At 37.5% G+C, this 25156-nt stretch overlaps 1 protein-coding gene across 3 annotated transcripts in view; it reads right to left on the reverse strand.

Annotated features, from left to right (window-relative positions):
* Nucleotides 1-4856: 4856 nt before the first annotated feature.
* The window catches only part of limk1a (LIM domain kinase 1a), a 69275-nt gene continuing 48975 nt past the window's right edge, over nucleotides 4857-25156 (reverse strand). For all 3 annotated transcript variants that reach the window (XM_017496286.3, XM_017496287.3, XM_017496289.3), the window contains 13 exons: nucleotides 19655-19764; nucleotides 18196-18393; nucleotides 17331-17436; nucleotides 16976-17175; nucleotides 16636-16822; nucleotides 14922-15008; nucleotides 13991-14122; nucleotides 12654-12713; nucleotides 12268-12333; nucleotides 10752-10914; nucleotides 10394-10449; nucleotides 9841-9998; nucleotides 4857-8599 (listed from right to left, as the gene is read on the reverse strand). In XM_017496286.3, the coding sequence (XP_017351775.1) occupies nucleotides 8437-8599; nucleotides 9841-9998; nucleotides 10394-10449; nucleotides 10752-10914; nucleotides 12268-12333; nucleotides 12654-12713; nucleotides 13991-14122; nucleotides 14922-15008; nucleotides 16636-16822; nucleotides 16976-17175; nucleotides 17331-17436; nucleotides 18196-18393; nucleotides 19655-19764 (1686 nt within the window). In that variant the 3' untranslated portion in view covers nucleotides 4857-8436. The remainder of the gene's footprint in view (nucleotides 8600-9840; nucleotides 9999-10393; nucleotides 10450-10751; nucleotides 10915-12267; nucleotides 12334-12653; nucleotides 12714-13990; nucleotides 14123-14921; nucleotides 15009-16635; nucleotides 16823-16975; nucleotides 17176-17330; nucleotides 17437-18195; nucleotides 18394-19654; nucleotides 19765-25156) is intronic.

Raw genomic sequence — 25156 nt, forward strand, 5'->3', positions numbered from 1 at the left:
CAAATAGTCAATGCCATGACATGCAGTTCAATGAGCAGTCAATGCCTTAAGTCGTGCCCGAGTATTTTCACCATGATCTGATCAGTGGCACTCCTTATAGATACAGGACAAGGCGGTATGACAGGTGACACGCCTTTACCTCTGAAGAGTGCATGTCATCTTGACAAAATTGCTATCTGTCATTAGTGAAAATGCTTTTGCACACCTCTGAGAGGTATGCAGTTGGATAATGACACAGAACACATAATTTAGCTCATGTGTCCCATTTCTTGCATCAGATAGCTATAGTTTACACTGAGTGTCAGCTGGAGGAATGACATGCAAGTCAGGAGCCTTTAGAGACTTAAAAAATGTCAGCACTAAAAGACAAGCAGCACACAAGAATGCATCGTCCCTTGTGGAAATACACAACTATGAGAGATCATGACTGCTGGATTATTTTGGGTCTCTGCTCTGGGAATTGTCCCCTTAGTAGTAGGTTGCTACATTTTTTTCTGCTCAACGAAAAGCAGCTCAATCCATGTATTCTATATATAGTCAGGTATGACAAAAACCCTCTTTGCACATATGAAGAATGCACTTTTTTTTTTCATTTTACATAATAAGTCTTGGCATAATAAAACAGTGCTTATGTGAGGTCTGATTGTCTCCGATGACATGTTAACATTGAGTTGATTCAATATTCAAGCTCAGTGTGCAATGAAATTCATATTTAGCATTTTGTGCAATATTGTGTAGTCATAATAACAGGAAATTATATCTAACACATCAGACATGAATAACTCTCTTATTTACATGAGAGGGACTGTGCATTTTAAGGTCATGCACACACAACATTCCATATGAAATGATATAACATGGCTTATATTATTATGCATTAATGCAGCCATCAGCGTGAAAACTACATGCTTCCAGACAGTAAAAACATTACGCACGCGCCGCGTCACTCACCGTGGTTGAAGACTGGAGTCCTAAACCGGCCATTGAGGGACGAATTCTCCATTTCTGCGAACGATTATTTGGATACTTTCCACGTGAGCACGCTTGGAACAATATTCCAGTGCTATAAAGTGAGGTGGTACAAAAATAAATTAAAATTACACCGACGATTCCTTCGTAGGTATCGTCCACACTACACAGCTCTACTGACAGTACGCTAGAGCACTATGCGCGTCTCGCGCTGCTGAGTGACTGCGCGTGACTCGACAGAGCGCTTTAAACGCAGCGCTGCGCGCTATTGGTAGATACGAGCAGCGTCACGAGCCACGGTCGGGATAAAAACAAGCCCACGTGCACGCGCAGCGTGAACCCGCGCCAGGCCTTCTGAAACAGCACAATATAAATGAAAATTAGGTTTAACTACAGGTATGTGGTTTTTTGTTGTTGTTTTTTTTTTTATAAACATGATTGCGTCAGGAGAGGGGGAAAACTATATTATGATGTCCCTGATTTGCTGAGTCTCTTTGACAATCATGTAATATTAATCCATTCATCCATCCATTTTCTATATCACTTATCCTACTGGGTCACAGGGAACCTGGAGCCTATCCCAGAGAACATCGGGCACAAGGCAGGGTACACACTGGACATTGTGCCAATCCAGCAGGGCACAAATCACATACACATTCACAAACTATGGACATTTTTGGACATGCCAGTCTGGCGGACCACCATGGATGTTTTTTGACAGGGGGAGGAAACTGGAGTACCTGGAGGAAACCCTCACAGTGGCAGGAATCAAACCACCAACCCTGGAGGTGTGAGGTGAACGTGCTAACCACTTTTGCTGTCAGGAATCCATTTCACTGTAAAATACATTTCATGGACCTCCTGTGAACATAATCCAGCCGTTCAAATATTAGGCTTATTATTTATTCATTAATAGATCTTCAGTAGGATCTTTATCCTGGCCAGGGTCATGGTGAATCCAGAGTCTATCCCGGTAACACTGGGTGCAAGGCGGGAGAATTTGCTAGTCCATCACAGGGTACTATGCACACACCATAGACATGCACACACCATGCACACATGCGCATGCACACACAGGGCACCATGCACACCATGCATCAGCAAAGCTACTCAAATATATTTGAGATTTGCTGGTGCCAGCGAGCTGCTTTTTAAAATTTAATTGTCCCCAATTTTCTCCCTAATGTAGTCTTGGATATGTCCCACCCACCAGTCGGCTTTCCCTTATCATACGACAACTACCAACCTAGGAGGGTCAAGGCTGTAACTTGCTTCCTCTGAGACGTGAAAACAGCTAAGTGCTTCTTTAAAACTGCTGTTCATGTTGCATCACAGGTTGGCATAACACACTCGGACGAAAGAGTTATCCGTTCTCTTCTGCATGCGTGAGCTCACAGATGTCCATGATTGGACAGTGTCACTGTTATTGACAGGGGAAATAGAGTATGTTACCCCTCCCACCCAAAGAGCACGGCCAAGTTTGTTCTCCTGGACTCCTGGCCACAAATGGCTGTGTGACTGTCAGGATTCAAACTTGCAATCTCCAGACAATCTCAAGGCTTTTCTGTTTTGGTTTACAGTTATTGAGGTTTACAGGTATTCAGGTCAAGTCAAATAGGTTAATACAGGGGTTTCCAAACTTTTCGGGTAAATGATCCCAAATGGACATTATGAATTTTCTGTCACCACAAGCCTTGACCACCTTACAATTCTTATTTTTAAATTCCAGATTCATAATATAGGACTTGGAGAGAAATGGAGGTCCACCAACATCTACTGACGAAGGCACAATCGACGTGGTGCTGGCAAACATAGTCCCCTATATATTGAGACATTTGGGACATCCTGTATATAATGTTTAGCAATTTTATGCACAGCGACCTTAAACACACTGACAAGCTCTGTCTCTCTTAAAACTTTCTGCTGTCATCTTGATTGTTAATAGTTAACAATTGCGAACAAACCACCAAACAAACAATAGTGATTGTTAATAGGTCTCCAAGAGGAAGGTAAGAATCAGGAATTCCTTCAGCTATTTATTCATCAGACCAGTTGTTCATATGTCACAGTACAAAGACACAGGTTCCTCCCCTGTCTAAGCAGAGAATGCACAACTGGATGACAGAGGCCATCAGCATGCCATACAAATGGCCTGGACACCCAGCCCCTACAGTGATGTGCCTTTCCATATGGAGTGTTACTGAGAGGCATGCTGCTCCAGGCCTGTGTTGTAGCTACCTGGGCATCACCATGCACCTTTTTCAGATTCTACAAGGTTTCTACATTATTACCCCTAGTGTGAGCACAGTGATCATCACTGAACACTTTCCCAGTTGGACATCGGAGCATCAGTTCTTCATGCCCTTGTGGCCAGAGGTATCCAGGTGTTGTGCGTGGCCCATGGCAGTTAGAAGGGGTGAAAAGACGAGGTGGCATAGTGGTTAAGGTGATATACCCCTATACTCCTATATAAGCACCATAGTACTCCTGTACTCTTCTGTTCAACTTTACACTGCTCTTGAAGTGTCACCGGTAGATATTGTAATTAGAATGAGTGAAGGGTTTATGGCACTGATAGCTCAGTAGATAAGACATTGGACTTCTGATCAGGTCATGAGTTCAAATTCCAGCATCACTAAGCTGCCACCACTGGGCCCCTGAGCAAGGCCCTTAACCCTTAACTGCTCAGTTGTATTTAAAAAAAATGAGATAAATGTAAGTCCATCTGGATAAGGGCATCTACCAAATTCCGTAAATGTAAATAAACCCAATAGGCACTCAGCTATTATGTTCCAGGAAAGAAATGACATGGTGTACAGGTATTTCGTCTAAATACTACAACATCAAGAATTCAATCTCATTGTAGTACTTTTGAGTCCCTCCAGGATTTTGCAATTTTGGGATCGAAGAAATTAACGTGAAATCAAGCGAACTCCAAAATATTTAGAGGAGCTTGCAATTTTTAAAAATTACTGTAGATTTGGGCCATGATGCGTCATGTGACATCATCACAATGCACATTCAGCCAAAGCTCTCTTCGATTCTTCGGTGTGTCGAACACGAGTACAACTAAAAGGTCTCCTTTACCAATAAACATCACTGTGAAACACAAAACAGTTTCGTGCAATTGCAGTTTCGCCAATTCAATTCAATTCAATTTTGGACTCCATGAAATCCTGTATGGACTGACTTTTGTTTAGTTGCTTATGATGGACTGACTAAGATTAGCATGAACATTGATATATAATTACATTCTTAGGTTTATGTTACGTCATTGTTGTTTAAACTTCCCTGAATTATGTAACTTGCATGTATGCTAAACCTTTAGTCACTGACAGTGAAACCCCGAGATTCTCTCCTCTTACGTCCGAACATTTTGTACCACGAATCCCGTTCAAGTTCACTCAGTCAAATGTCAATGATCATTAGTTATTTAGTTATAGTTATGGACAGTACTGGTGTGATCAGTCTCCTGAGGGAAAGTACTGATTCAGTGAACAGCTAACTGTAGCTAGCTAGTTTGTTGTTTGCATGTTGTATATGAGTGAAGAAAAAATCATTGCAGATTGATTAGTGCCACTGGCTTGTTAAAGTGTTAAATAGTATATTATTAGCATGTTTGGTTATTTAGTTTATAATATAACACATCTTGCCTGTACAGGCGATGAGTCATCTATAGTTCAGACTACATGTACTGTTTGTTTTGGAGTTTGTAATACATGTACTTGTATATGACCTTCACTATTGCTTTTTTCAGTTCACCTGTTTAATATATACAGGTATGGTATGAAGCTTAAGGCTAGGTTAAAGCTCTGTGATGTGAACTCAACTGAATGTGTCATATTTCATTATGTTAATCGAGAAAAAAACAATACATGGACACAGAATTAATTGTTAAGGAGCGGCAGTTTTATTCCAGCTGCAATCAAATATAATCGACTCCTTGGATTCTCAATTTTCATGGCCAGAATTTTAAAGTGCAGAATGTTTTTTTTTTTTTTTTTTTCACAGCTTGTGTATGACTGTTAAATTAAAAGAAAAAATAAAAAGTCATAAAACTAAATACCAAACTGGACAATGAATATATGGAGAATACAGCATAAATATAGAAAGCAACAGGAAGTCTCATCTCAACAGAAAAGGAAAAAAAAAAAAAAAAAAAAAGGAAAATTCAAAATGCTCTACAATTCGTTGGCAAGGCTAGCTTAAAACAAAGGCACAGCAATATTCAGAGGTAAAACGATCCTTTGCAAAGAAGGACTGCTGCAGCATTCGCACATAAAAGCTCACAGTTATCATGCTTGACATAAAGGTGGAAACACATCCAGGTTACATGTCCATACATGTTTCACATGGATCAAAATGTACACTTTGCTGTATATACTGTGTATTGTTCAAGAGCCAAGCGTGCACATTGGGATTTTCACTGTACTTTAAGTGGAATACTAATATCAGTAAGAACTTGTTTGTTTTTTTTCTCAGTAATGATGCCCTGAGCTAGACTATCAAGGTTCAATACTAGACTAGGACATTGCTTTCAATGGAGATGAAGCAGCATTCAGTGAAAATTACATTGTATGATTAAGCAGTTGTTACAAAACATAACATCTTTCACAAAGGATCTTTCTTTAGATAGCAGAGAGCCCGTGAGCTCCAAACCCCTGTGTATCAAACTTGGAAGAAATGCTTACAATTTAAGTACTGAAATACCATCAAGATGTATTAAAACAGCCACATAATTTACCCAGAAATGTATGTTTATGATTATTTCATAATGTATTTCTCTACAATATTGTACATGTAGTGTGAGCATTTTGACACACTCTGGCTTATTACAAGGTGATGCCAAGTCCCATCTAGGGAAAATATGGCTTTCATAGCTTTCAGCAAAAATAAGTATATAGAATATAATCGATTAACTGAAAAATATAGCTGGCCTACAACCTCCCTTCATGTGACTCAATGTATAGTAACGCATCAAGGAGAATGACAGAAAGTATAAAGAGATTTCTTGCTGTCTTGAATGAATGTAATGAGTCTTATGTGCAGTAGATGCCTCACATATGGACAATATATACACACACATCTCTTGCAAGGTCTCTCACACTTATTTGCTACTGAGAATAAATGTTTCCCAGGACTGACGTTTTTATAAAAAGACCATCAGTGTCTTGCATTCATATAAGAATCAGAACATGATCCGTTTGTTGGTAACCTTTAGGAAAGGAAAAAAAGGCGTCCACTTTCTTTTGATCGCCATTTCTGTATTTAGTGCAAATTAAATCAGTGGAAAATCTATACAAAATTTTTCAGTGTTTCTGTACATAAACATTGTTTTTTTCCCCATCTCTTGGCCTATCTGTACGCAGTCCTCCACTGTGTTTACTTCCAAAAAAACAGCATTCGCTATGTTAGAAGAATAGCCAAATTTGTGGAGGAACCCTCATGCAGCCAAGGCACCATGTAGCTGACCCCAACAGGCAGGGGGGAAGAGAAACAAGGAAAATAGCTGGGTCTGACCACATAAACAGACATATTTACAGGCAGCAAGTTCGTGTAAACAGGACGCCTCCCACAGGGAGTTTCACACACTACTGAGATGCAGGCAAGCATCACTGAGGTGGCACTGAACTAAAACCACAAGAGTGGTGTAGGAACAAATTTCCTTTCTTTTCATATTTTTTTATGCCAACCTCATTCTTACACCAGAGTTTACATGGATGATAGTGAACCTGCCATTGTCTCAACTGAACACTATTTCTGCACCTGATTGTGAGAGACCAAATGTTACAGTGTGTAATACTACTACCTAAATACAGTAGATGCAAGTGTGAACAAATAAAACACTCATGAAAGCCAGACAAAAAAAAAGAAAAAAAAAAAAAAAGCCCTGGGCACCTATAGAAAGACCTATAGGACATACACTCCTGTTCTGCATGGAAAGAAAGTCTCTCAGTGTTTCATTTCAACCCATAGCCTGATACAAATATGGCAATGCCATAAATGTATACAAAATAATGTCTGTGCAATATCTAAAACATGTACAATATGTAATCTGATTAGGTATATACACTATGTTTTGGGCTTAGGGTCTCACCTTAAGGGTGCAGACGGTGTCATGTACCAAGAGAAGAGTGTACCTTGTACAAGAGTGTACCTTGTAAACTCAGGGCCATAAATTTAGCTACCGTCAAAATGTGCTAATCAGGGGTGTCATACATATAGCTGGGTTTGACCCTAATATGGCCCAACAAATGAATTTTACTTAAAACATGGATTTTAAAATCATCCTGTGGACAGTTTAAAAAAAAAAAAAAAAAAAAAAAAAAAAAAAAAGACCTAGTCTTTTTTTATTTAATTAGGGGGCAAAATACTGCGATAAACTCAGGGCCATAAATTTAGCTACCGTCAAAATGTGCTAATGATATGTAATTCTTCATTAGCAAGCTAAAAATTTGACACAGTAACCATGACTCTTTCCATATAAAGTCATTTAGGAGTTTCATAGCAATTAAGGTGAACACTTACACAATCACAGTTTTTCTTTGTAAAAGAAAAAAAAAAAAAAAAAACACTATATTGATCCCCCTCCTCCCAACAAATTCAATATTATTAGGTTGACTAAAAATAAATTTTATGAAGGATAATAAATACTTTTGCAAGGCACAGTATGGTAAAACCATCATTTGGAAAATGTGGGGTTTTGTAATGAATTGCCATCTGTTTATCTATTTTGTATGCGAAATATGTTTCATAATGTATTCAGATTGTACCATTCAGAGAAATGCTGATAAACTCATACATTTAGGAGGAGTTATTGATGTGGTATTCACTTGGCTTTGGACTAAGTATAATGTGGCCAGTTACTTAAAATGAGTTTGACACCCCTGTTGTAGACAAAACATTGTCAAAGCTACATGGACTGAAAGACAAAACTAAAGGAAGCATTTTGTACACACGCTTTCATCTCAACGGAGTCCATTTTGTCTTGTATCCACCGCCAAACAACAAGCAGGGCAGAAGAAAAGACTATTTACAAACATGCACTACTTTCTTGTTTGACTTACAGAATATGGTGCCTCTAGAAAATGGGTCCTTTTTACACAGTTTGAATAAAAAGTAGATGTATATACCATTTTATAACTATTCTAACTTCAGTTAGAATGTGTATGCTGGATGTCAATAACTCTGATGAGACACTTGAGAAGCTAAAGTGACAGTAGAGGAATGATGCCCTGAATTTCAGGAGGAAGGAAAATGAATTCTTCCATGTTGTTATCAAAACCCACCAAATCCACATCGACTGTGCTCTCCAAATCCTACTGTGAACCTCCAGTTTGGTGAGAACTTCAACAAATGCCAGTCCAATAGCATGGAATGGCACCAATGCCCAAGCCCAAGCCGTCCTTATGCAGCAGGTTTTTCACAACGTTGGGAATGAACACCATGAGATCAGATCCTGATTGGCTATTCGGGCTGCTCTCGATGAGTGGGCAGCTGGTTCTCAACAGGTGGATGCTTCTGCCAGAAGTCTAGATGGATCTGCTCCAGTTCTGAGACCAGCAGGAAGCGCATATTCAAGTGCATCTTTAGCTTCTCAAGCCATTCTTCCAGCTTTGCAAAAGCAGGCCTGTGAGAGAGAAAAAGTCACATTCAAGTCATGAGCATAGACAACAAGGTCCTGACCATGCAAAAGAAAAGTATTAAAATACAAAAATAAGCACATAGTTCTTGCTGTTTCCTAATATGAAAATCCAAACCTTTCCCCCCAAATTTTTTAAACTGTACAAATTTTATATCTTCAAGTTTGTTTCTTGCTTTTGAAGGTCATGAACTGTATCATGACAAAGATAAAACAGGAAAAGGTGAAAAGGCTTTAGGAAGTCTGTGTCAGTGCCAAGAATAATGGAATCTCAATATTTGTCTCGAGTCTAAAGTACTTAATATCTACAGAATTTACACCAGCCCGATGTTGAATTCTCAATTCTGATTGGCCAGAAGGTGTTGATTAATTTTCAGTAACAGCAGCTCTTACAGTAGTTCCAGCTATAATACATTATTTCTATAGAAAGAGCTAGTTCATGGGGATTTGTATGGTGGACGTTCCACATAATCTAAGACTAATAACAAAAAAAACATAAAAAAAATCTGTTGTTTATAATTGTATATAAAAAATTATAATTGCATTAATGTGTAAGGAGACATTTATTTAACATTTTTTGAAGGAGTCACCACTGTCACTGTAACAGTAACACTGTAACAAGTTTTCTGCCATAGGAGAGTCTCCAGGCAGAGGACTTTCTGGTTTCTGTTCACTTTTTTGGTTTCTCAATAACACAACACTCTGCATTTTGTCAGGCTATAGGAGAAACTAATGTATTTTTATGGCATTCCACATTAAATACAACTATAAACTGATAAAATGCATGATATATCCTTCTTTACTTAATCAAAAATGAAATTGTTGGCAAATTAGTTTGTTATTAAAAGGAATAAAACATGCCATGATGTGCTATTATGGGAAAATAATCAATTCAGGGAGGTACCGGTAGCACTGGAGTATCAACATCCTGATGTTGAGTATTTTCATATAACAGCATGCACCATCATGGTTCATTCCTTACATATAAAAATTTGCTTTTAAATTCCATAGCTTTCCCAACTTTCTAATTTTTGCAAGAAAGGTGATATCCATACCCTGTATATTCATTTTGTTCACTTCTAATTACTAGTACTTGTTTATTAAAGCAAAAAATAAATAATTGTGAACAAGTGCAACAGTATGTCTTTAGACACCCTGCATCACTAGGCTTGTGGGAAACCACTAGATTCATTTTAGCTTAAAAAAATAGTGATGCTGAATATATGCACCGTTTCTCATGATCCAGGTCACAGCACAAGACAGCCAGGGGGAAGAAAGAGCGGGGGCAATCTGGAGGGTAATAGTGCTCCAGGAAACCGTTCACGTTGAGGCCAAAGTCTATGGCTCGTGGCAAGTAGTCTGGATCTGCATTGACTCGCCCAATAATCTGTGAAAGAATCATGAAATCTTCATTTAGGAGGTTTACTCTTGTTTTTGTTTTGTTGGGGATAAAATAAAATTTTATCATCTTCACCAAAACAAGGAAAATATATTTTACAATTGAGATGGTCAGTTGGACATGCATTGCTAATTATTGAACAGAGCATAAGGCATAAACCACACTAGACCGTAAACGCTGCTTTCGTCTGAGCTTAAGAAGCAGTTCAGTAATGGCAACAGGGTTGTTAAGATCCTTTTTAAAGTGAAGCTGAAGAAGGCAGTAATGGTTACCATGCTGGGTTCCATGTTAAAAACAACTGCCTCAGATCCCATGCAGAGAAAGAGGGGATAGTTCAAACATTTAACAGCAAGCAGAGCCAACAATTCCCCCAGATCACTCACCTCGCACAGCATGATGCCGAAGGAAAAGATGTCCACCTTCTCATCGTAGCTCTTTCCTGCGGGCAAGAATAACCAAAACAAACACCAAGGCATCAGACAGGAAGTTAAGAACAGCTACAATAGATCTGATTAACCATTTCTTTGTATTTTTGTACTATTCGATAAAATCCCAGCTAAAAATAGAACTTTAAGTTATAAGATGAAAGGATTTCTAAACTCTATGAAACATGTGCAGTTCAGCAAATAAATGTGTTAAGAAGAAAGATGAAATATACAGTATAAGGTTACTTATAACCTTACTGTTTAATAAAATAAAATCTCACCCAAAAAAGAAATACAAAGAGACAGCAGGACTGACCATGAATCATTTCTGGAGCCATCCAGTAAGGGTTGCCCACAACCGTGTATCTCTTCCTCCGGTCTGGTTTCTTCACACCCTGGAGCTTCCCCAGTTTGTCCTGGTTCTTGTCTTCTACCATTAGCCGAGCAAGACCAAAGTCTGCCACCACAACACTGTTGTTCTGAGAAGGGAAAGGTGCTTTAATACAAAAATTTTGATATTTGCAAAAGAGAAAAACACTTCACTTCAGGAAAACATGTAAATGAGCAGAAATTCATATGGTATAATATGCCAAAATTTCACACATATTTGTTTATTTGATGGCAAAATTCTAAATTTGAATGTTTAAGATGTCTTTAGAAATATTTGTTCCATAAACTTTGTGGCTTAAAAATATTTGTTCCATAAACTTTGTGGCTCTTGGTGTTTGATGGAAGAAAAGGGGCGTGTCAGTAGAGGTCAGTACATAGTACACCAGAATTCACATTGCTCACCAAGGCCACTAGACTCTAGTCTAAGACCAGGTCTTGTGTGACCAGACTTTCATGTTGGTGGAATAGATCACTTAATCAACCTTAAAGAAAGGTCTAAAGACTTAGCTGGTCAGATAGCCCCTGAACGTTAATACAAAAAACACCCCCAGCACTTTTGCTCTGATTGGGTGTGTTATCTCTGTCATGGTTTGTTCTGTTTGATTATTATTATTATTATTATTATTATTATTATTATTATTATATTACAAATCAGTTTTGTCACTTATAGTAACCTATAGTAATCATTCATACTTTGAGATGTAATGAATAAAACATGATGTAGGAAAATAATCAATGAGAGGGTGGTGTGACGTGGCCTGACAACCCAAAGTGTTTAATTCCTCTTGTACCACAGAACATTTATACTACTATATAACAATTATCATTTTTATTTATTACATTTTTAATGTGGAACACCTGAGAAACAAGTTAGTGCCTTTTATGACTTCTGTTATAATATATAAATAGTTGTTCCCTCCCTCTTGAAGGTAATTGGACCAAAAAATGGCTTGTTACATTATCAAGAAATGGCAAAGCTCTCCATTTTTCCATCTATCTTCCATATATTTCTAGTCTAATGGTAGACACTTCATTTGGCAGCCTGTATGTCAGCATCAGCACTTAAACTTTATACTGCCTCACTTGTAAATTGCTTTTAATAAAAGTATCTGACAAATAAATAAACATAAATGCAAACAAAATCCTTCATTCCCTTTCACTTTAACATTCTCCAAAGTAAAACATATTACATGTGTGAATGGGTGAATGAGAAACAGTGTAAAGCGCTTTGGAACCGCTAAGGTTAAAGGTTAAAGGTTAAGATCATTTACATATAGATTCCGAACATGCATTTAAGTTCAGATTTCTAGCACAGCACAGAAATCCGAGCACAGCGCAAATAAAAACCACTATGAACAAAATAGCTGAAATGCAGTAAAAGGTTCCCAGCAATTTGGCTAATTTAATTGCACAAAAAATGCAAATGTGGTTTGTATACACACCTCTCTGACCAAACAGTTGTAAGAGTTGAGATCACGGTGGATGATGTTCATGGAATGTAGGTAGGCCTGGGAAATGGTAAAGGGGAAAAACAGTCAACTTTAATTTACCATTATCTTCTCAGATATAAGCAAGGATTGGATTCTGCTTTTATATGTCAGATGAATAAATGTGAAGGTCATGTGACTTTTATCAGCATTTATTTCCTTAGCGTGACCACAAGATGGCAGTGTGGGCAGAAATACAGACATGACAGTCATTCACAACAGTTGCCTTGAAGACAGCATATAATGGAATAGTGCAATGTGTATTTTTTTATACTGAATATTTTTTAAAATTGTATATTATATTCAAATAATATTTTACAGTCATGTGACCTCACACTTACCATTCCAGATGCAATATCCTTGGCAAAACTCACTCTCTGGTTCCAGGGATAATTACTGTCCTGTAAATGTGAGAGACACAGGTGTTTAATTAAAAGCTTAGAGTCCAGCACCAATAAATAATTACTAGATTTCTCAAACAAGATAGCTGTACATAAATCTTCTCAAATTTAAATCCATCTATCTAGGTGTGCAACAGGACTTGCAGGATGCAACAGATATGTAATGCGAGTGGGAGGTTTTTAGTTTGAGCAGAACTGTGCAGCAAGATATGAAGCTTGTGGGACAAACAAACACCACAATCAGTAACATACAGCTTTCATTCATTCATCCTTAGTGTCTGCCTGGTTGGGGTCCCAGTAGTTTAAATTAGGCTACCAGTTTGTTTGTTTGGGAAATAGAACCAACTACATTTATTAGAAAATATTATGGGCAGGTACAATAATAAATGAAAACTGTGCAAGCAGTACTGGGAAAAAAAAGTCCCAAGTATGAACTCGATTGATGTAGCTGAGGTTGAGGAACTGTCAGCAACAAACAAACTAAAAAAGAAACTTTCAGTTCCTGCACACTTCAGATTTAAATCTACATAATATAGATACTACTATTTTAAGTACTAAACAGACACAGATGGCATTGTGTTACACTCCTATCAATCTGAAATTTCATATACATGAATTTATGAAAATCATCCATATGAATTTATGAAAATCATCCATATATCCATCTATCTTCTATACCGCTTATCCTACAGGGTCGCGGGGAACCTGGAGCCCATCCCAGGGATCATGGGGCACAAGGCGGGGTACACCCTGGAGAGGGTGCCAATCCATCGTAGAATCACATACTCACAATCACAATCATATACACATTCACACACCCATTCATACACTAAAGACACTTTGGACATGCCAATCAGCCAACAATTCATGCCTTTGGAGTGGGGGAGGAAACCGGAGTACCCGGAGGAAACCCCTGCAGCACGGGGAGAACGTGCAAACGGCACACACAGGAATCAGACCCCTAACCCTGGCAGTGTGAGGCAAACGTGCTAACCACTAAGCCACTGTGTGCTCTCCATATACACGGATTTATTAAAATCATTAATGTATAGTCAACTGAGCTAAACTGCAAGTTTTTAATAAATGAATAAATAAAACCAATTGCTAGAAGTGAAAATGTGGACCTTATTGTATAGCATGCACATACTAATACATAATACATTTAAAAAAGAACATAAGCAATGCAGTGGATGAAATGAAACACACAGCAACATCCACACAAGATATAAAACATCCCCCCCATCCCCCGACCACATACCCCCGACACACATACACACCATTTTCTTAATGATGTCCCTCAGGGTGCCTCCTTTGATGTACTCGGCAATGAAGTTCAGCCGCTTGTCTTTGTAGAGGACCCCGATGAACTTGAGGACGTTGGGGTGGTCCAGGCATCTCATTACCTTTACCTAAAGCCAAATTAAAATATGTTTATCTCATACATCAACATGAACTTCTATAAGGAGCTCATCAAAAGTGAAAAAGTGACTGAATACTAAAACAGCATGCAACATTCATATTGCTGTGCATGCTAGATCATGCCTCATACACAGTAAAAGAACTTTTGTCTATTGACTTTTGACTAATCTATTTTTGTAGATTACTGTACAAGGAAACTAAAATTATATTTCATACAATTGTGTATTCAATATTCACACTGACTTCATAATTGAACACAATACTGAATTATTACTGAATACTGAAATTATTACATGAATTAATTATATTAACCATTAATTTCTAGTAGAATTCGAATTTCAGAAGAAAATCTCACGTACAAAATTGGGAAACTTTGCACCACTAAAATATAAATACCTAAATTTGAAATAGCACCTCATTCCTTTTATTTTTATTTCTTTAACTTTAAGAATTCTTTCTTGCATAGGAGGAAATGAAAAATTTCTTAACTTTCTTCAATAAGTCGGGAAGACCGGTATATTTTCCAATTCATAGCAATGACTGTAGGCTACTTAAGACCTTTCAGACTTTTACTGATTTTGTTTTTTAAACTGATGTATTCACCCAACTCATAAATGTATAATATTGCAGAAATAAAACCAAAAGTAATGGTAGGTTAAAAAATATATTTTTATATTATATATATATATATATATATATATATATATATATATATATATATATAAAACTATTGTTTTCCATTACAGCTGAGTTTGTAGGATTTGGATGATGGTGGTGTACATTACTTACCTCCTTAAGGAAGGTCCGCTGGGTCTCATCATCAAAGCGAATGAGCTCCTTCATGACCATCACCTCACCCGTCTCCCTGTGGGTCACCTGATCACGCACACAAACCGCAAGATCTTTAGCAAAGCTGAAAATATCATATATAGTGCTTGAAGCTGACAAAATAGCCGATTAATTTGTCTGCCAATGTGTGTGTGTGTGTGTGTGTCCGTCAGTGTGTGTGAATGTGTCTGTCTGTGTGTGTTCATCTGATTTCTAAAGATTGAGCAAAGTGAATCATTGGCTGTTTCCATGAACTGCGGTCAATGGAACATCCTTTAGAGATGATGTAATCAAAGCCACCCAGCAAAACACACCCAGTCATTCAGAACCTGGTGCACACTCTGGCTTTGTCATTATTTGTTTTAAAGAAACCTATTTTCATTGCAAATTCTCTCAAATTTCCTTATTGCTTTATCAATAGGCAAATTTTCTATCACAATTCACATTCAATTCAATCATATCTGTCTAGTTGATAATCGCAAGACATTATGCGAAAACGGCTTTACAGATATCCGGATTAGTGGAAAGGGAAAACTATGAAATAGAATGAGTAAGGAAGCTTGAGGTACCCATCCTCTTCTGAGGGATTATAAATCATTACAGTATACATGCAAGATACAGACAAAATCCATGAAATGTACGAACTATGCTGAAAATATCTAGGATGTTAAACTAGTTTTGAGATTATCGCAGTAGCAGATCTTGGGAGACGCACGAGCCGGCTGCACCAGCTGACCAGACACTGAGAGTTGCTAGTTTAGAATTAGCACTGTATAGAATTTCGGTTGCACCACATACACTTAAGGTACATCGTAACCATAGAGCAATACTACAATATGACAGTGATGTATTTCACCATTACCAGCCAATCAGGAACACGATCTCAAAAGCAGGAAAAATTCCATTCATAATCGAGACGTGTGGAGATGCAGAGAACTTCAAATTAGTTCGATTTGAAGCCTAGATAAATAAGCAAATGTAGTTTAGAATAAAGTGGTGAATTTATCCCTCTATTATATTTGCACTTGGCATCCGTTTATTCTGTGCGGTTGTTCTGTTACCAGAATTTTAGCAATGAATCTTTCATTTAATACCATATTTTCTAGCATTAAATATTTAATTTTTATTTATAAACAATTTAGTGGTATTACAATATCTTCTGTCAATATATCAGTCTGATGACTTTTTAAGTTATAATGTAAGGCTATGTTGAAACTGTCACATATAATACCAAGTTCGTAAACTTGAATATAGTGGCCATTTACAATCAAATGTAGAGCTTACCCACTGTAGCAGGAAGGAAGTGCCTTTTTATGGCTTTTATTCTATACTGGTTTTTAAATATCTGTTTTTTTTCTTTCTGATTTTCTTTTAAATAAACTGAATATTTGCATAAAACCAGGTGGACATAGACTTATCCACCTGCTTTTCCATTTCTGTCTCACTCCTGCCACCTCCTGGCAATGTTCAGAAAAACTCTTCTCCATTTAGAGGCAGGCAACCTTTCATTATTCTATTTGCATTATGTTTTTATTCTTAGGAAATGAACAAAAGAACTGTGTTTCCGATCAGGCAGACCTCTTCTGTTCATTTGTTTAACACAAAGCAGCAGCTCTCGCTTCCATTTAATAGATAAAGCCCGGTGCTGTTATGCAAAGTGTACGAGTGTATTTACCTTAATAGCCTGACCGTAGCAGCCCTTTCCGAGCACTTCTCCGTGGATGAGATCAGATGGCCGGAAGATTCTGTGTGTGCGGTTTGTTACGACACGAAGAGACTCGGAGCGCCCAATGTCCTTCCTCAGAGACATGGGTGACACAGAATTACTGGAGCATGGTGACTTATCAATACTGTAGCTACGCCTGGACACAGAGGGGACATGAGGAAATTAGTTAATTCATCATATTCAGATTCACATTCACATGTTGTTGGTTAGAAGGAATAGAAATGCACTAATAAGGATGCATTCTAATGCAAGTGAACTAAGAGTATAGAGTGACGTGAGCTGGACTGACGTGATCATGCGGGAGCGCAGGTTGTTGATGTCGTGATTCGGTGGCTGTGTGATTGGTGGAACCGGGCTGTGTCTCTCAGGAAGTGGGCTCGGTCCGTCCACTTGATCCTCAAACGAGCTGCTGGGGTTGTCAGAGTCAAGGGGGTCATGCTCAATGGTGAGCTGCAGGAGTCGACTGGTCTCTTGGATGAGCAAATCAATCTAAAGTGCAGGCCACAAGGGGGAGACAAATGTTCAGCACCAAGGTTATTTATCTCAGTATGTATGCTTGTTTACACACACACACACACACACACACACACATCTATCAGGAGGATTGACTACGTATTTTTTCCATACACTTGTTTTTCCAATACCTCATCAAGTGGAACATTCCGGATAGGGGTGCCATTAATCTCCAGGATACGGTCACCAACATGTATGGCATTCTTCACATCTGGACTGATGCACTCAGAATCCACCCTTAACACATACATACACACATTTGTGTTAGTATCCTTGTAAGGACCTTCTATTGACATAATTATTAATGCAGCTAATTAACACCATGCGTAGACCTACACCTAACCTTAACCTCAGTGACAAAAAGTAATTATTTTCTTTTATTTTTTTTAATGTAATGTGCAGTTCTTATTTAACAAAAAAAAAAGCAAGCAGTTTTCCTTCATTGAACCAGGCAAAAAGAAAAAGTGATATAAAGTCACATGTATGGAGTATGCAATAGTAGACTAGTTACAATATTTATCAGAATTCTGCATGTAAGCATACAACCTGTGACAGAGAAATTACAGAAACTGATTGAAAGGACAGATTTTACTTGTACTGATCATATAAAAAAGGTCCTTATTCTAAATTTTCATTTATTCCAGATGTATTTAATATCAAATAAATTATAAAATGCATCCTGCAATCCATTTTTATGAATCCTTTTTTTATTTGGTCATACTCTATACATTTATAATGACAATCAGTTCAGATATTTTTTTTTATTACTGTAAAACAACCATGACATGTCAGAAAGAAGCGAGACTAACTAGCTGATTAGCTGACTGAATCAACCATTAACCTGATGAAGAAAACTGGATTTTTCTCCAAAAAATAAATTTTTTCCATTTTCTAGCTTTCCTATCAGTATGAATATGTACATATACAAATAAAAAGCACTGTCACTGTACCATAATAATACAATATTAGAAATAGCCTTAAAATGCACACACTTACTGGGACACGCGGACTGTGTGATTGTAGTCAGTAGTGTAGCCGTTTGGGCTGCTTCCCTGATCGATGGAAAGAGAGAAGCCACGCTTTCCATCTGTGGAGGCTGGAATAGACACCAGCGTGACTGTGTGAGGGATTCGCGAGCATGGAGAATCAGGCAGGGTCGCAGGGGTCACGATGGTCTCATAATAACAATGTCCACTAGAAGAAGACACAAACAAATCTGATCAGTAACATGTATGTTTACACTACTGTGCAAAAATCTTAGGGGCACCTTAATAATTTTTGAGTACAAATTGTGCTATAGTTCATAATTCTGGTCTTTTAACTGTCCCTCAGACTCGTTTATATACTATCGGTGATGGGGCATTTTCTTCTTATACTCCAAACCTGTGGAACTCACTACCATCTGATCTTAGAGGAGCCCAGTCTTTCAGTGTATTTAAATCTTCTCTCAAAACTTATTTCTTTAGGGTAGCTTTTACTTGATGACTTTTATTTATTATTACTAGTATTGTTATTATTTTTTAGCTGTATTTTATTGTTAACTGTTATTGATACATGCTTATATAACTTGCTTTACGCTATGTACTTCTGTTTCTATTTTCTTTTCCCATGTAAATCACCTTGAGAAGCCTTTTTAAATGTGCAATATAAAATAAAGTTTAAAAAAAATTTATTACAGATGTTTGTTTCAGTACAAAAAACATTTTATTATTCCAAATGTTACATCTCAAATGTTCTTTATCTGAAGCAGAGTTGTCACACCAAATACTGACTTTGTTTAGTTCATTACTGTTTACTGCATGTTATAATATTCAAAATAATAATAAATATAATAATAGAATAATAAACATTGGTAAATAATTTCATTCGTTTATAAGGCATCTTTGCTTTACAGCATTTCTTTGCATGTGTCTATGACTTTTGCACAGTACTGCACGCATGGGTGGATGCAACAAAAGTAAAACCTAATATCACTTTTTTTTTTTTTTTTTTTTTTTTTTTTTAAGCGTTAGATCAGTGGCATATGCTGGATAATTTTTTAGAGCTATATACATTTTCTACAATACATGGTTAAATACTAAATCTTTAATATGGCATTATTCAGACTTGGGCATTTTTCCTGGATTCTAGTTCCAGCATTTTCCATTTGACTGCTTTCTCTGCTCTAACACCTGATTCCATCTGAGTAAGCAATCCAAACAAACCCGTTCCTCTACTACAATGCAGACATTCATTTCTGAAAGAACATAACACCAGGTAATGCTTCCAAGTCACAAAACCAAGTTCTTATCACACACAAATCCTCTACTTGTCTGAACAAGCCAGATGACTCTACTTGCTGCATTCCAAATCAAAAGTAACTGAAGTACTCTGAGATATTCATTGACCAGAAATGCTGTGAAGCTTGTATAGATTTCAAATTCAGATATCAGTTGACGGTTTCAGTGTGACTCACCAGTAGAGCTTGGACCTCTCCACCAGAGCGTAGTTGTCTCCATCTCCGATGAAGGTGCGGCAGTTCAGGCAGGTGAAACACTCCGGGTGATACTTCTGCTCACCTGCAACCTAAAAAAACAGTTAACAGTGAATTAAGATCTTAGAGATAATCAAGTGAAGAATAAAAACAAAGGGGGAATGTTTTTATAAGAAAATATTAAACAATATTAATTATTTTCCTACAAAATATCCTGAAATGTTTATACCTCATATAGCACAGCAATTTGTCAAAGCTAACATTTATTCATTTAAAAAAAAAAAAAAAAACAAGACAAAATTACATCATACGTTTGGTCCATTTATAGGTACACTTAGTGTTTTAGACTGTCTGTGAAACAAGTCAGTTCCTGTTATCGCTTGCATTCAAACAGCTATAGATGGTTGTTCCCTCAGCCTCTATTTTTTTTTTTCCTTTCTTGGAGTTAATCAGAAAGAAAAAGCAGCATTAAGACTCTTAATGTCTGAAAACCTAAAGGAACAGTTGCATCTCTGGCTCTTACAAAGTGTTGACATTGGAGACTCCTTCCTTAAATGCTAAATAAAGGTCTCCACAAAGAGGTTTTTCAATGTTAAAATTAGGTCCAGTCCACTAATGTGATTGGTTCAGCGGCATTCCATGAGTTCCTATATTTCCTATAACTGCATTGGGACGTTGCACTTTGTGTATCACTCCACACGTGTGTGTTCGCCATGTAAAATTCCACTTCCTAGTTCGAAATGGTTACTACAGTATTGTTAGCGACATGATCAGCGGACATGACAAACGAAATATAGACTTTTGACATAAAATATGAAAACTTGTCAGATGAAGGTGACAAGGAAGAAGAGAAGCCAATTTTACTGGAAGCACCTTTAATAAGTATATACAAATCAATGTGGCCTGTACAGAGCCCTGAATTCAACCCCAGTGAACACCTTTGGGATGAACTGGAATGCCAAATGCGCACCAGGCCTCCTCACCCAACATGAGCCTGCTCTTGTGGCCGAAAGGCTATAAAGTGAGTCTGGCTTCTTCGGGATCTGGATCAAATTTTTTTTAAAACTCCATCCATCCATTCTCAATACTGTTTATCCTACACAGGGTCATGGGTGGAGCCTGGAGCCTATCCCAGAGAACTTGGGTCACAAGGCACCATCATCAAGCTTCAAAGTAAGATAAATAAAAGCAAGAGCTGAATTTATAAAACAGATCTATGCCTGCAGACACGACACATAGACCCCTAGAATCCAACAGTCAGCAAAAAATAATTTGCTTCAAACAGAAATCGATGCTCATTGATCTCGACGCTGCTCATTCAAGCAGATAAGAATCTCACTGGCATACAAATTCACTCTAGTCACTCACTCTGACCTCCAGCCAATAGCCGACTTATAAACACGGCAACATAACTTGTGTGACCCATCATAATATACGTTATATTTGAATATAACCAAATCTTTGTGTAAGGATACAGAACACTCACAATCATCACAGTCTTTACAGTAAGCTTCTACATATTTCCTAATGTCTTTGGATATAAAGTCAATATCCCAAGCTAAGTAATGTAGAGCGATGCCCAAACTATGAAGCATAATTCCTTGAACATGGACTTAATATGGAGGCTTTGGCTGAGCTTGAAATAAAATGGCTCATCTTAGAGCAGCAAGTATGAGTCAGCAGATCCTGCTGAACACATTTCAGCATCATGACTTCACTCTCTGAATGTTTTTATCAGGCCTGCTGGCTTAAAAGTATAGCATTCGCAAATACAAGGTCATTAAATGGAATCTCTTTTTGGAAAGAGGGATGTAAACAGTAAGGACAGAGCTGGGCAGTATGACAATATAATATTGATGCTGTAATAAATTAAGTTATGACCTTTTGTATATTATTGCATAGCAAGTCTGGTTTGCTTTATCATTAACTGTGGCCAAGAACTACATACGTTCACAGAACGATGCAGTTTGACTGATATTGTAAACCTCGTTGGCAAAAATGCAAGGATGTCTAACTGCTTCAAACAAAACTTTTAACATTGTATACACGGAGGAGTGAACAGCCAATCAGATTGCAATCGTCAATATTATTATGCTGTCAATGATACAATTCAATAAACTGCGTTTATACTGATACATTACTAGATGCTGAGATACATTACAGAGTTGAAAAATTCAAATCATTACAATTTCCATCCAAATGTGTTGCATATTTTAAGTGAATTCCAAGAAGTCAGTAAAGAAATGCAAACAGCTGTTTCCATGAACTACTACTGTATTTTGCAGAAAAACAGTCGTGCAAGAGATCACTTCATTTCTGTGAGCACTGAGCTCTGTGGCACGTCTACACATTACCTACAATTCACAGCACCAAGCGCTTATTTTTAATGACCATGCTCACTCTGCGTGCTCAGGTCAGACATCGTTATTACAGATCCTATTTAAACACCATAGCATCTTAAACATAAAACTCAGCATGAGGTGTCCACTGCTTGTGGCAAACAACAGAAACAGAGCTAAATAAAATGTTCCATGGTGTCCCTGAGTGCTTACTGCTATGTAGGTTGCAAGTACCAAAAACATGTGTTTGTACTCGGACTGAAAAATATGCTATCAATGCGTCCCTAATCAATAAAGTAACCAGTGAGTAATTCTGGCATAGTAAACATTCTCAAGATCTGTCCAAAACTCAAGCTACTTCAGTGTTCAGCCACAACGAAGGTGTGAACACAGCAAAATATCATTACAGGAAGCAGCCATGATGCTATCCTCCTCTTTCTCCATCGATGGTAACATTTCATGGGAACCATTTGTCAGGCCCCACGCCTAACCACAGTAAATAACAACTGGCTGACCACAAGCATACAGGCTGACCAGCATGTGTGCACAATACACACCGAGCACTTCTGCAATAAAGCAGTTGTCGAAAAACAGCATCTCATGTGGCTTCACAACATGAACAACTGTTTTCCATGCATGTAGGAGGGACAGCCAGGCAGTCCAAACACACACTCCATAACTCATCAAGGTCACAGGAAGAAGACAGAGACCATAAGGTCCATTAGACTCATTGGTCCATTAGTCTACATCTGTATCTCTCTTCTGTCTCAATGAGATTAGATTTTAGCCGGAAAATGTTTCAGCTTATAATACACACTCTTGTAATCCTATAAGCTATTTGTATTGACTTCTGTATTAACACAGCTTGATAACGCTAAGCCTACACCAAAAGGAAAACTTGTGGTGCTTTTTCCCCTTCATTTTAAATAAATGCTCATGGCGACCACATTTTTATTATTATGGAGAGATTTGGCCCAATAAAGTGATAAACATAGCCACATAGCCAACTGCTTTTAACTTAAACATAACCTTAACCTCAGTAACTGAAAGAAATCCGTTTGGCTCTTTTTTTTACACCTTCCTGGATTCCAGAAAAAACCTTCTTACTGTCTCACAATTACCATCATTCTCACTGATATTCGGCTCTCACAAATACAGACAAACTGTACACTGACACACTTTCCAACCAAGGATAAGATTTGGATAAGGGTTTATGGGAAATCCATCTTTTCCATGATACACTGATATGGAAAGTTCCCTTCTTGTGTGAATGCTTATGGTCACGTGCTCCAAAAAGGTCAAGTTCCTCTTTGTTAATTCCTCAAGCCTATGAAACATAAAAGAGGTGAACGGTGACAGCTATGAAAGCTCTAATACAAAGAATGTGCTGCTGAGTGAAGTGAAGTAGGAGGTGGGGGAGTATTTAAGGGAAACATTTCACCCAAAGTATGAATCAGATACACCCAGTCTGAAGGACGTGATGGTTCACAAGGTTTGAGATAATCACCTAAACATGTGTATTTAGGTCGGACCTCAGTGTTCAATTTGCAAATACAGACAGACTTTTATTTATAGCATTCTTGCACACTAAAATAAAATCCTGTTAAAAGCTTAGAATTGAGGAAGGAACTGCAAATGAAGGAATGAATGAATGAATTCTAGTTCGGCACAACAGCGTATCTATTGATCACTCTTTTCTGTCTCTGCTGCTGCTTTAAACATGACATCATTGAAAGGTTGCGTTGGAATTTCCCCAAAAACTAAAATGTTTCATGTTGGCAACTCTCCACAAGACATATCTGGTATTTCACTATGAACAGACACATTTATGACTCATAGACTGATCTATTAATTTTCACCTGCTACATGTATGACTGTATTTTACTGAATGTTTAAATACTTGCATATTTATTTGTTTTTTTCCCCCTGCATATGATGTCACACCATGTATTGAACATAGTAAACTGTTTTTTGAGGTTATGTTTGTGTACAACAATAAAGCTAACCATTGCAACAACAAAAAAAAATGTTTGTCAAAAAACTACAGCATAGCTTAATGTTTATTTATTTACTCAGTCAATTGTAAATAAAAACTGAGATTTTACTGACATAATACTATTACATTAATGTGTAGAGGTTAAAAAGGCAATAAAATTCCACCATGACTCAGAAAAAACGGCATACACATTGCATTCCTTTCATTTTCATACGGAAAAGTAACCCACTGCTAAATAAAGAATAAAAAAAAAAAAACAATGCAGCCGCGGTTGATGCAGCCTGATGTAAAGCAGAGTTACCGTTACCACCTCAAAGTTGATTCTTTTCCCCTAACGTCCCAAAATGTTTTATTTATCTTATACTACAGCAATTTGCTAATGCTGATGCTATTTATTTATTTATTAAGCAATGACACCTCATACACTTTATCCAGTTGTAGTCATGTTTCATGCTGTGGACCGTCCCTGAAGCAAGTTACTTCCTGTTATCACTTATTATAAACAGATATAAACAGTAGTTCCCTAACCAGTCTCTCTTCCTTTTTTTTTTCCTCTCAAAGTTAAGAAGACAAAAATATACAGCTTGACATGTTAGAAAAAACCATAACCCTTGCATCCTGAACACTTTCAAAGGTCATAACTGTTACAAAGCACTGACACTGGAGACTCCTTCCTAAAAATGCTAAATAAAGATCTCTCAGAAAACTGTACCATATCAAATCACACATGGTTTTTAATCAGTTTATGTGGATCTTATACCATGTCCAAGTTGTTACTATAGAAATGACTATGTAATAGAATTAGCACATTAATATAAACCTTTGTGATTTGTTTTGTAGCCAGCACTTCTGTCAGAGATGCTGTTATAGAACATCAATCAATACCTTCTGACCAATCAGAATCAAGACTTCGCCAGCACTGTGGTATAAATATATCATGAATACATTTTTACATTGCTCATCTTGGAAGAGTCCTACTTTGGGGATTAGGTCTCGTTGAAATATTAAGTGCCTTTAGGATCCTTTATCCAAGTGAGGTAGGATCCAACCCAAGAGTCTACAGCTGAGGGTTATTTTCTGCCTTTTGGCAGATCTAGGATTTGAATTCTAAACCTTCTGGTCTCTAGCATAAACCCATAACTGCTGAAC

This window comes from Ictalurus punctatus, chromosome 20 (assembly GCF_001660625.3).
Source record: "Ictalurus punctatus breed USDA103 chromosome 20, Coco_2.0, whole genome shotgun sequence".
Lineage (NCBI taxonomy): Eukaryota > Metazoa > Chordata > Actinopteri > Siluriformes > Ictaluridae > Ictalurus > Ictalurus punctatus.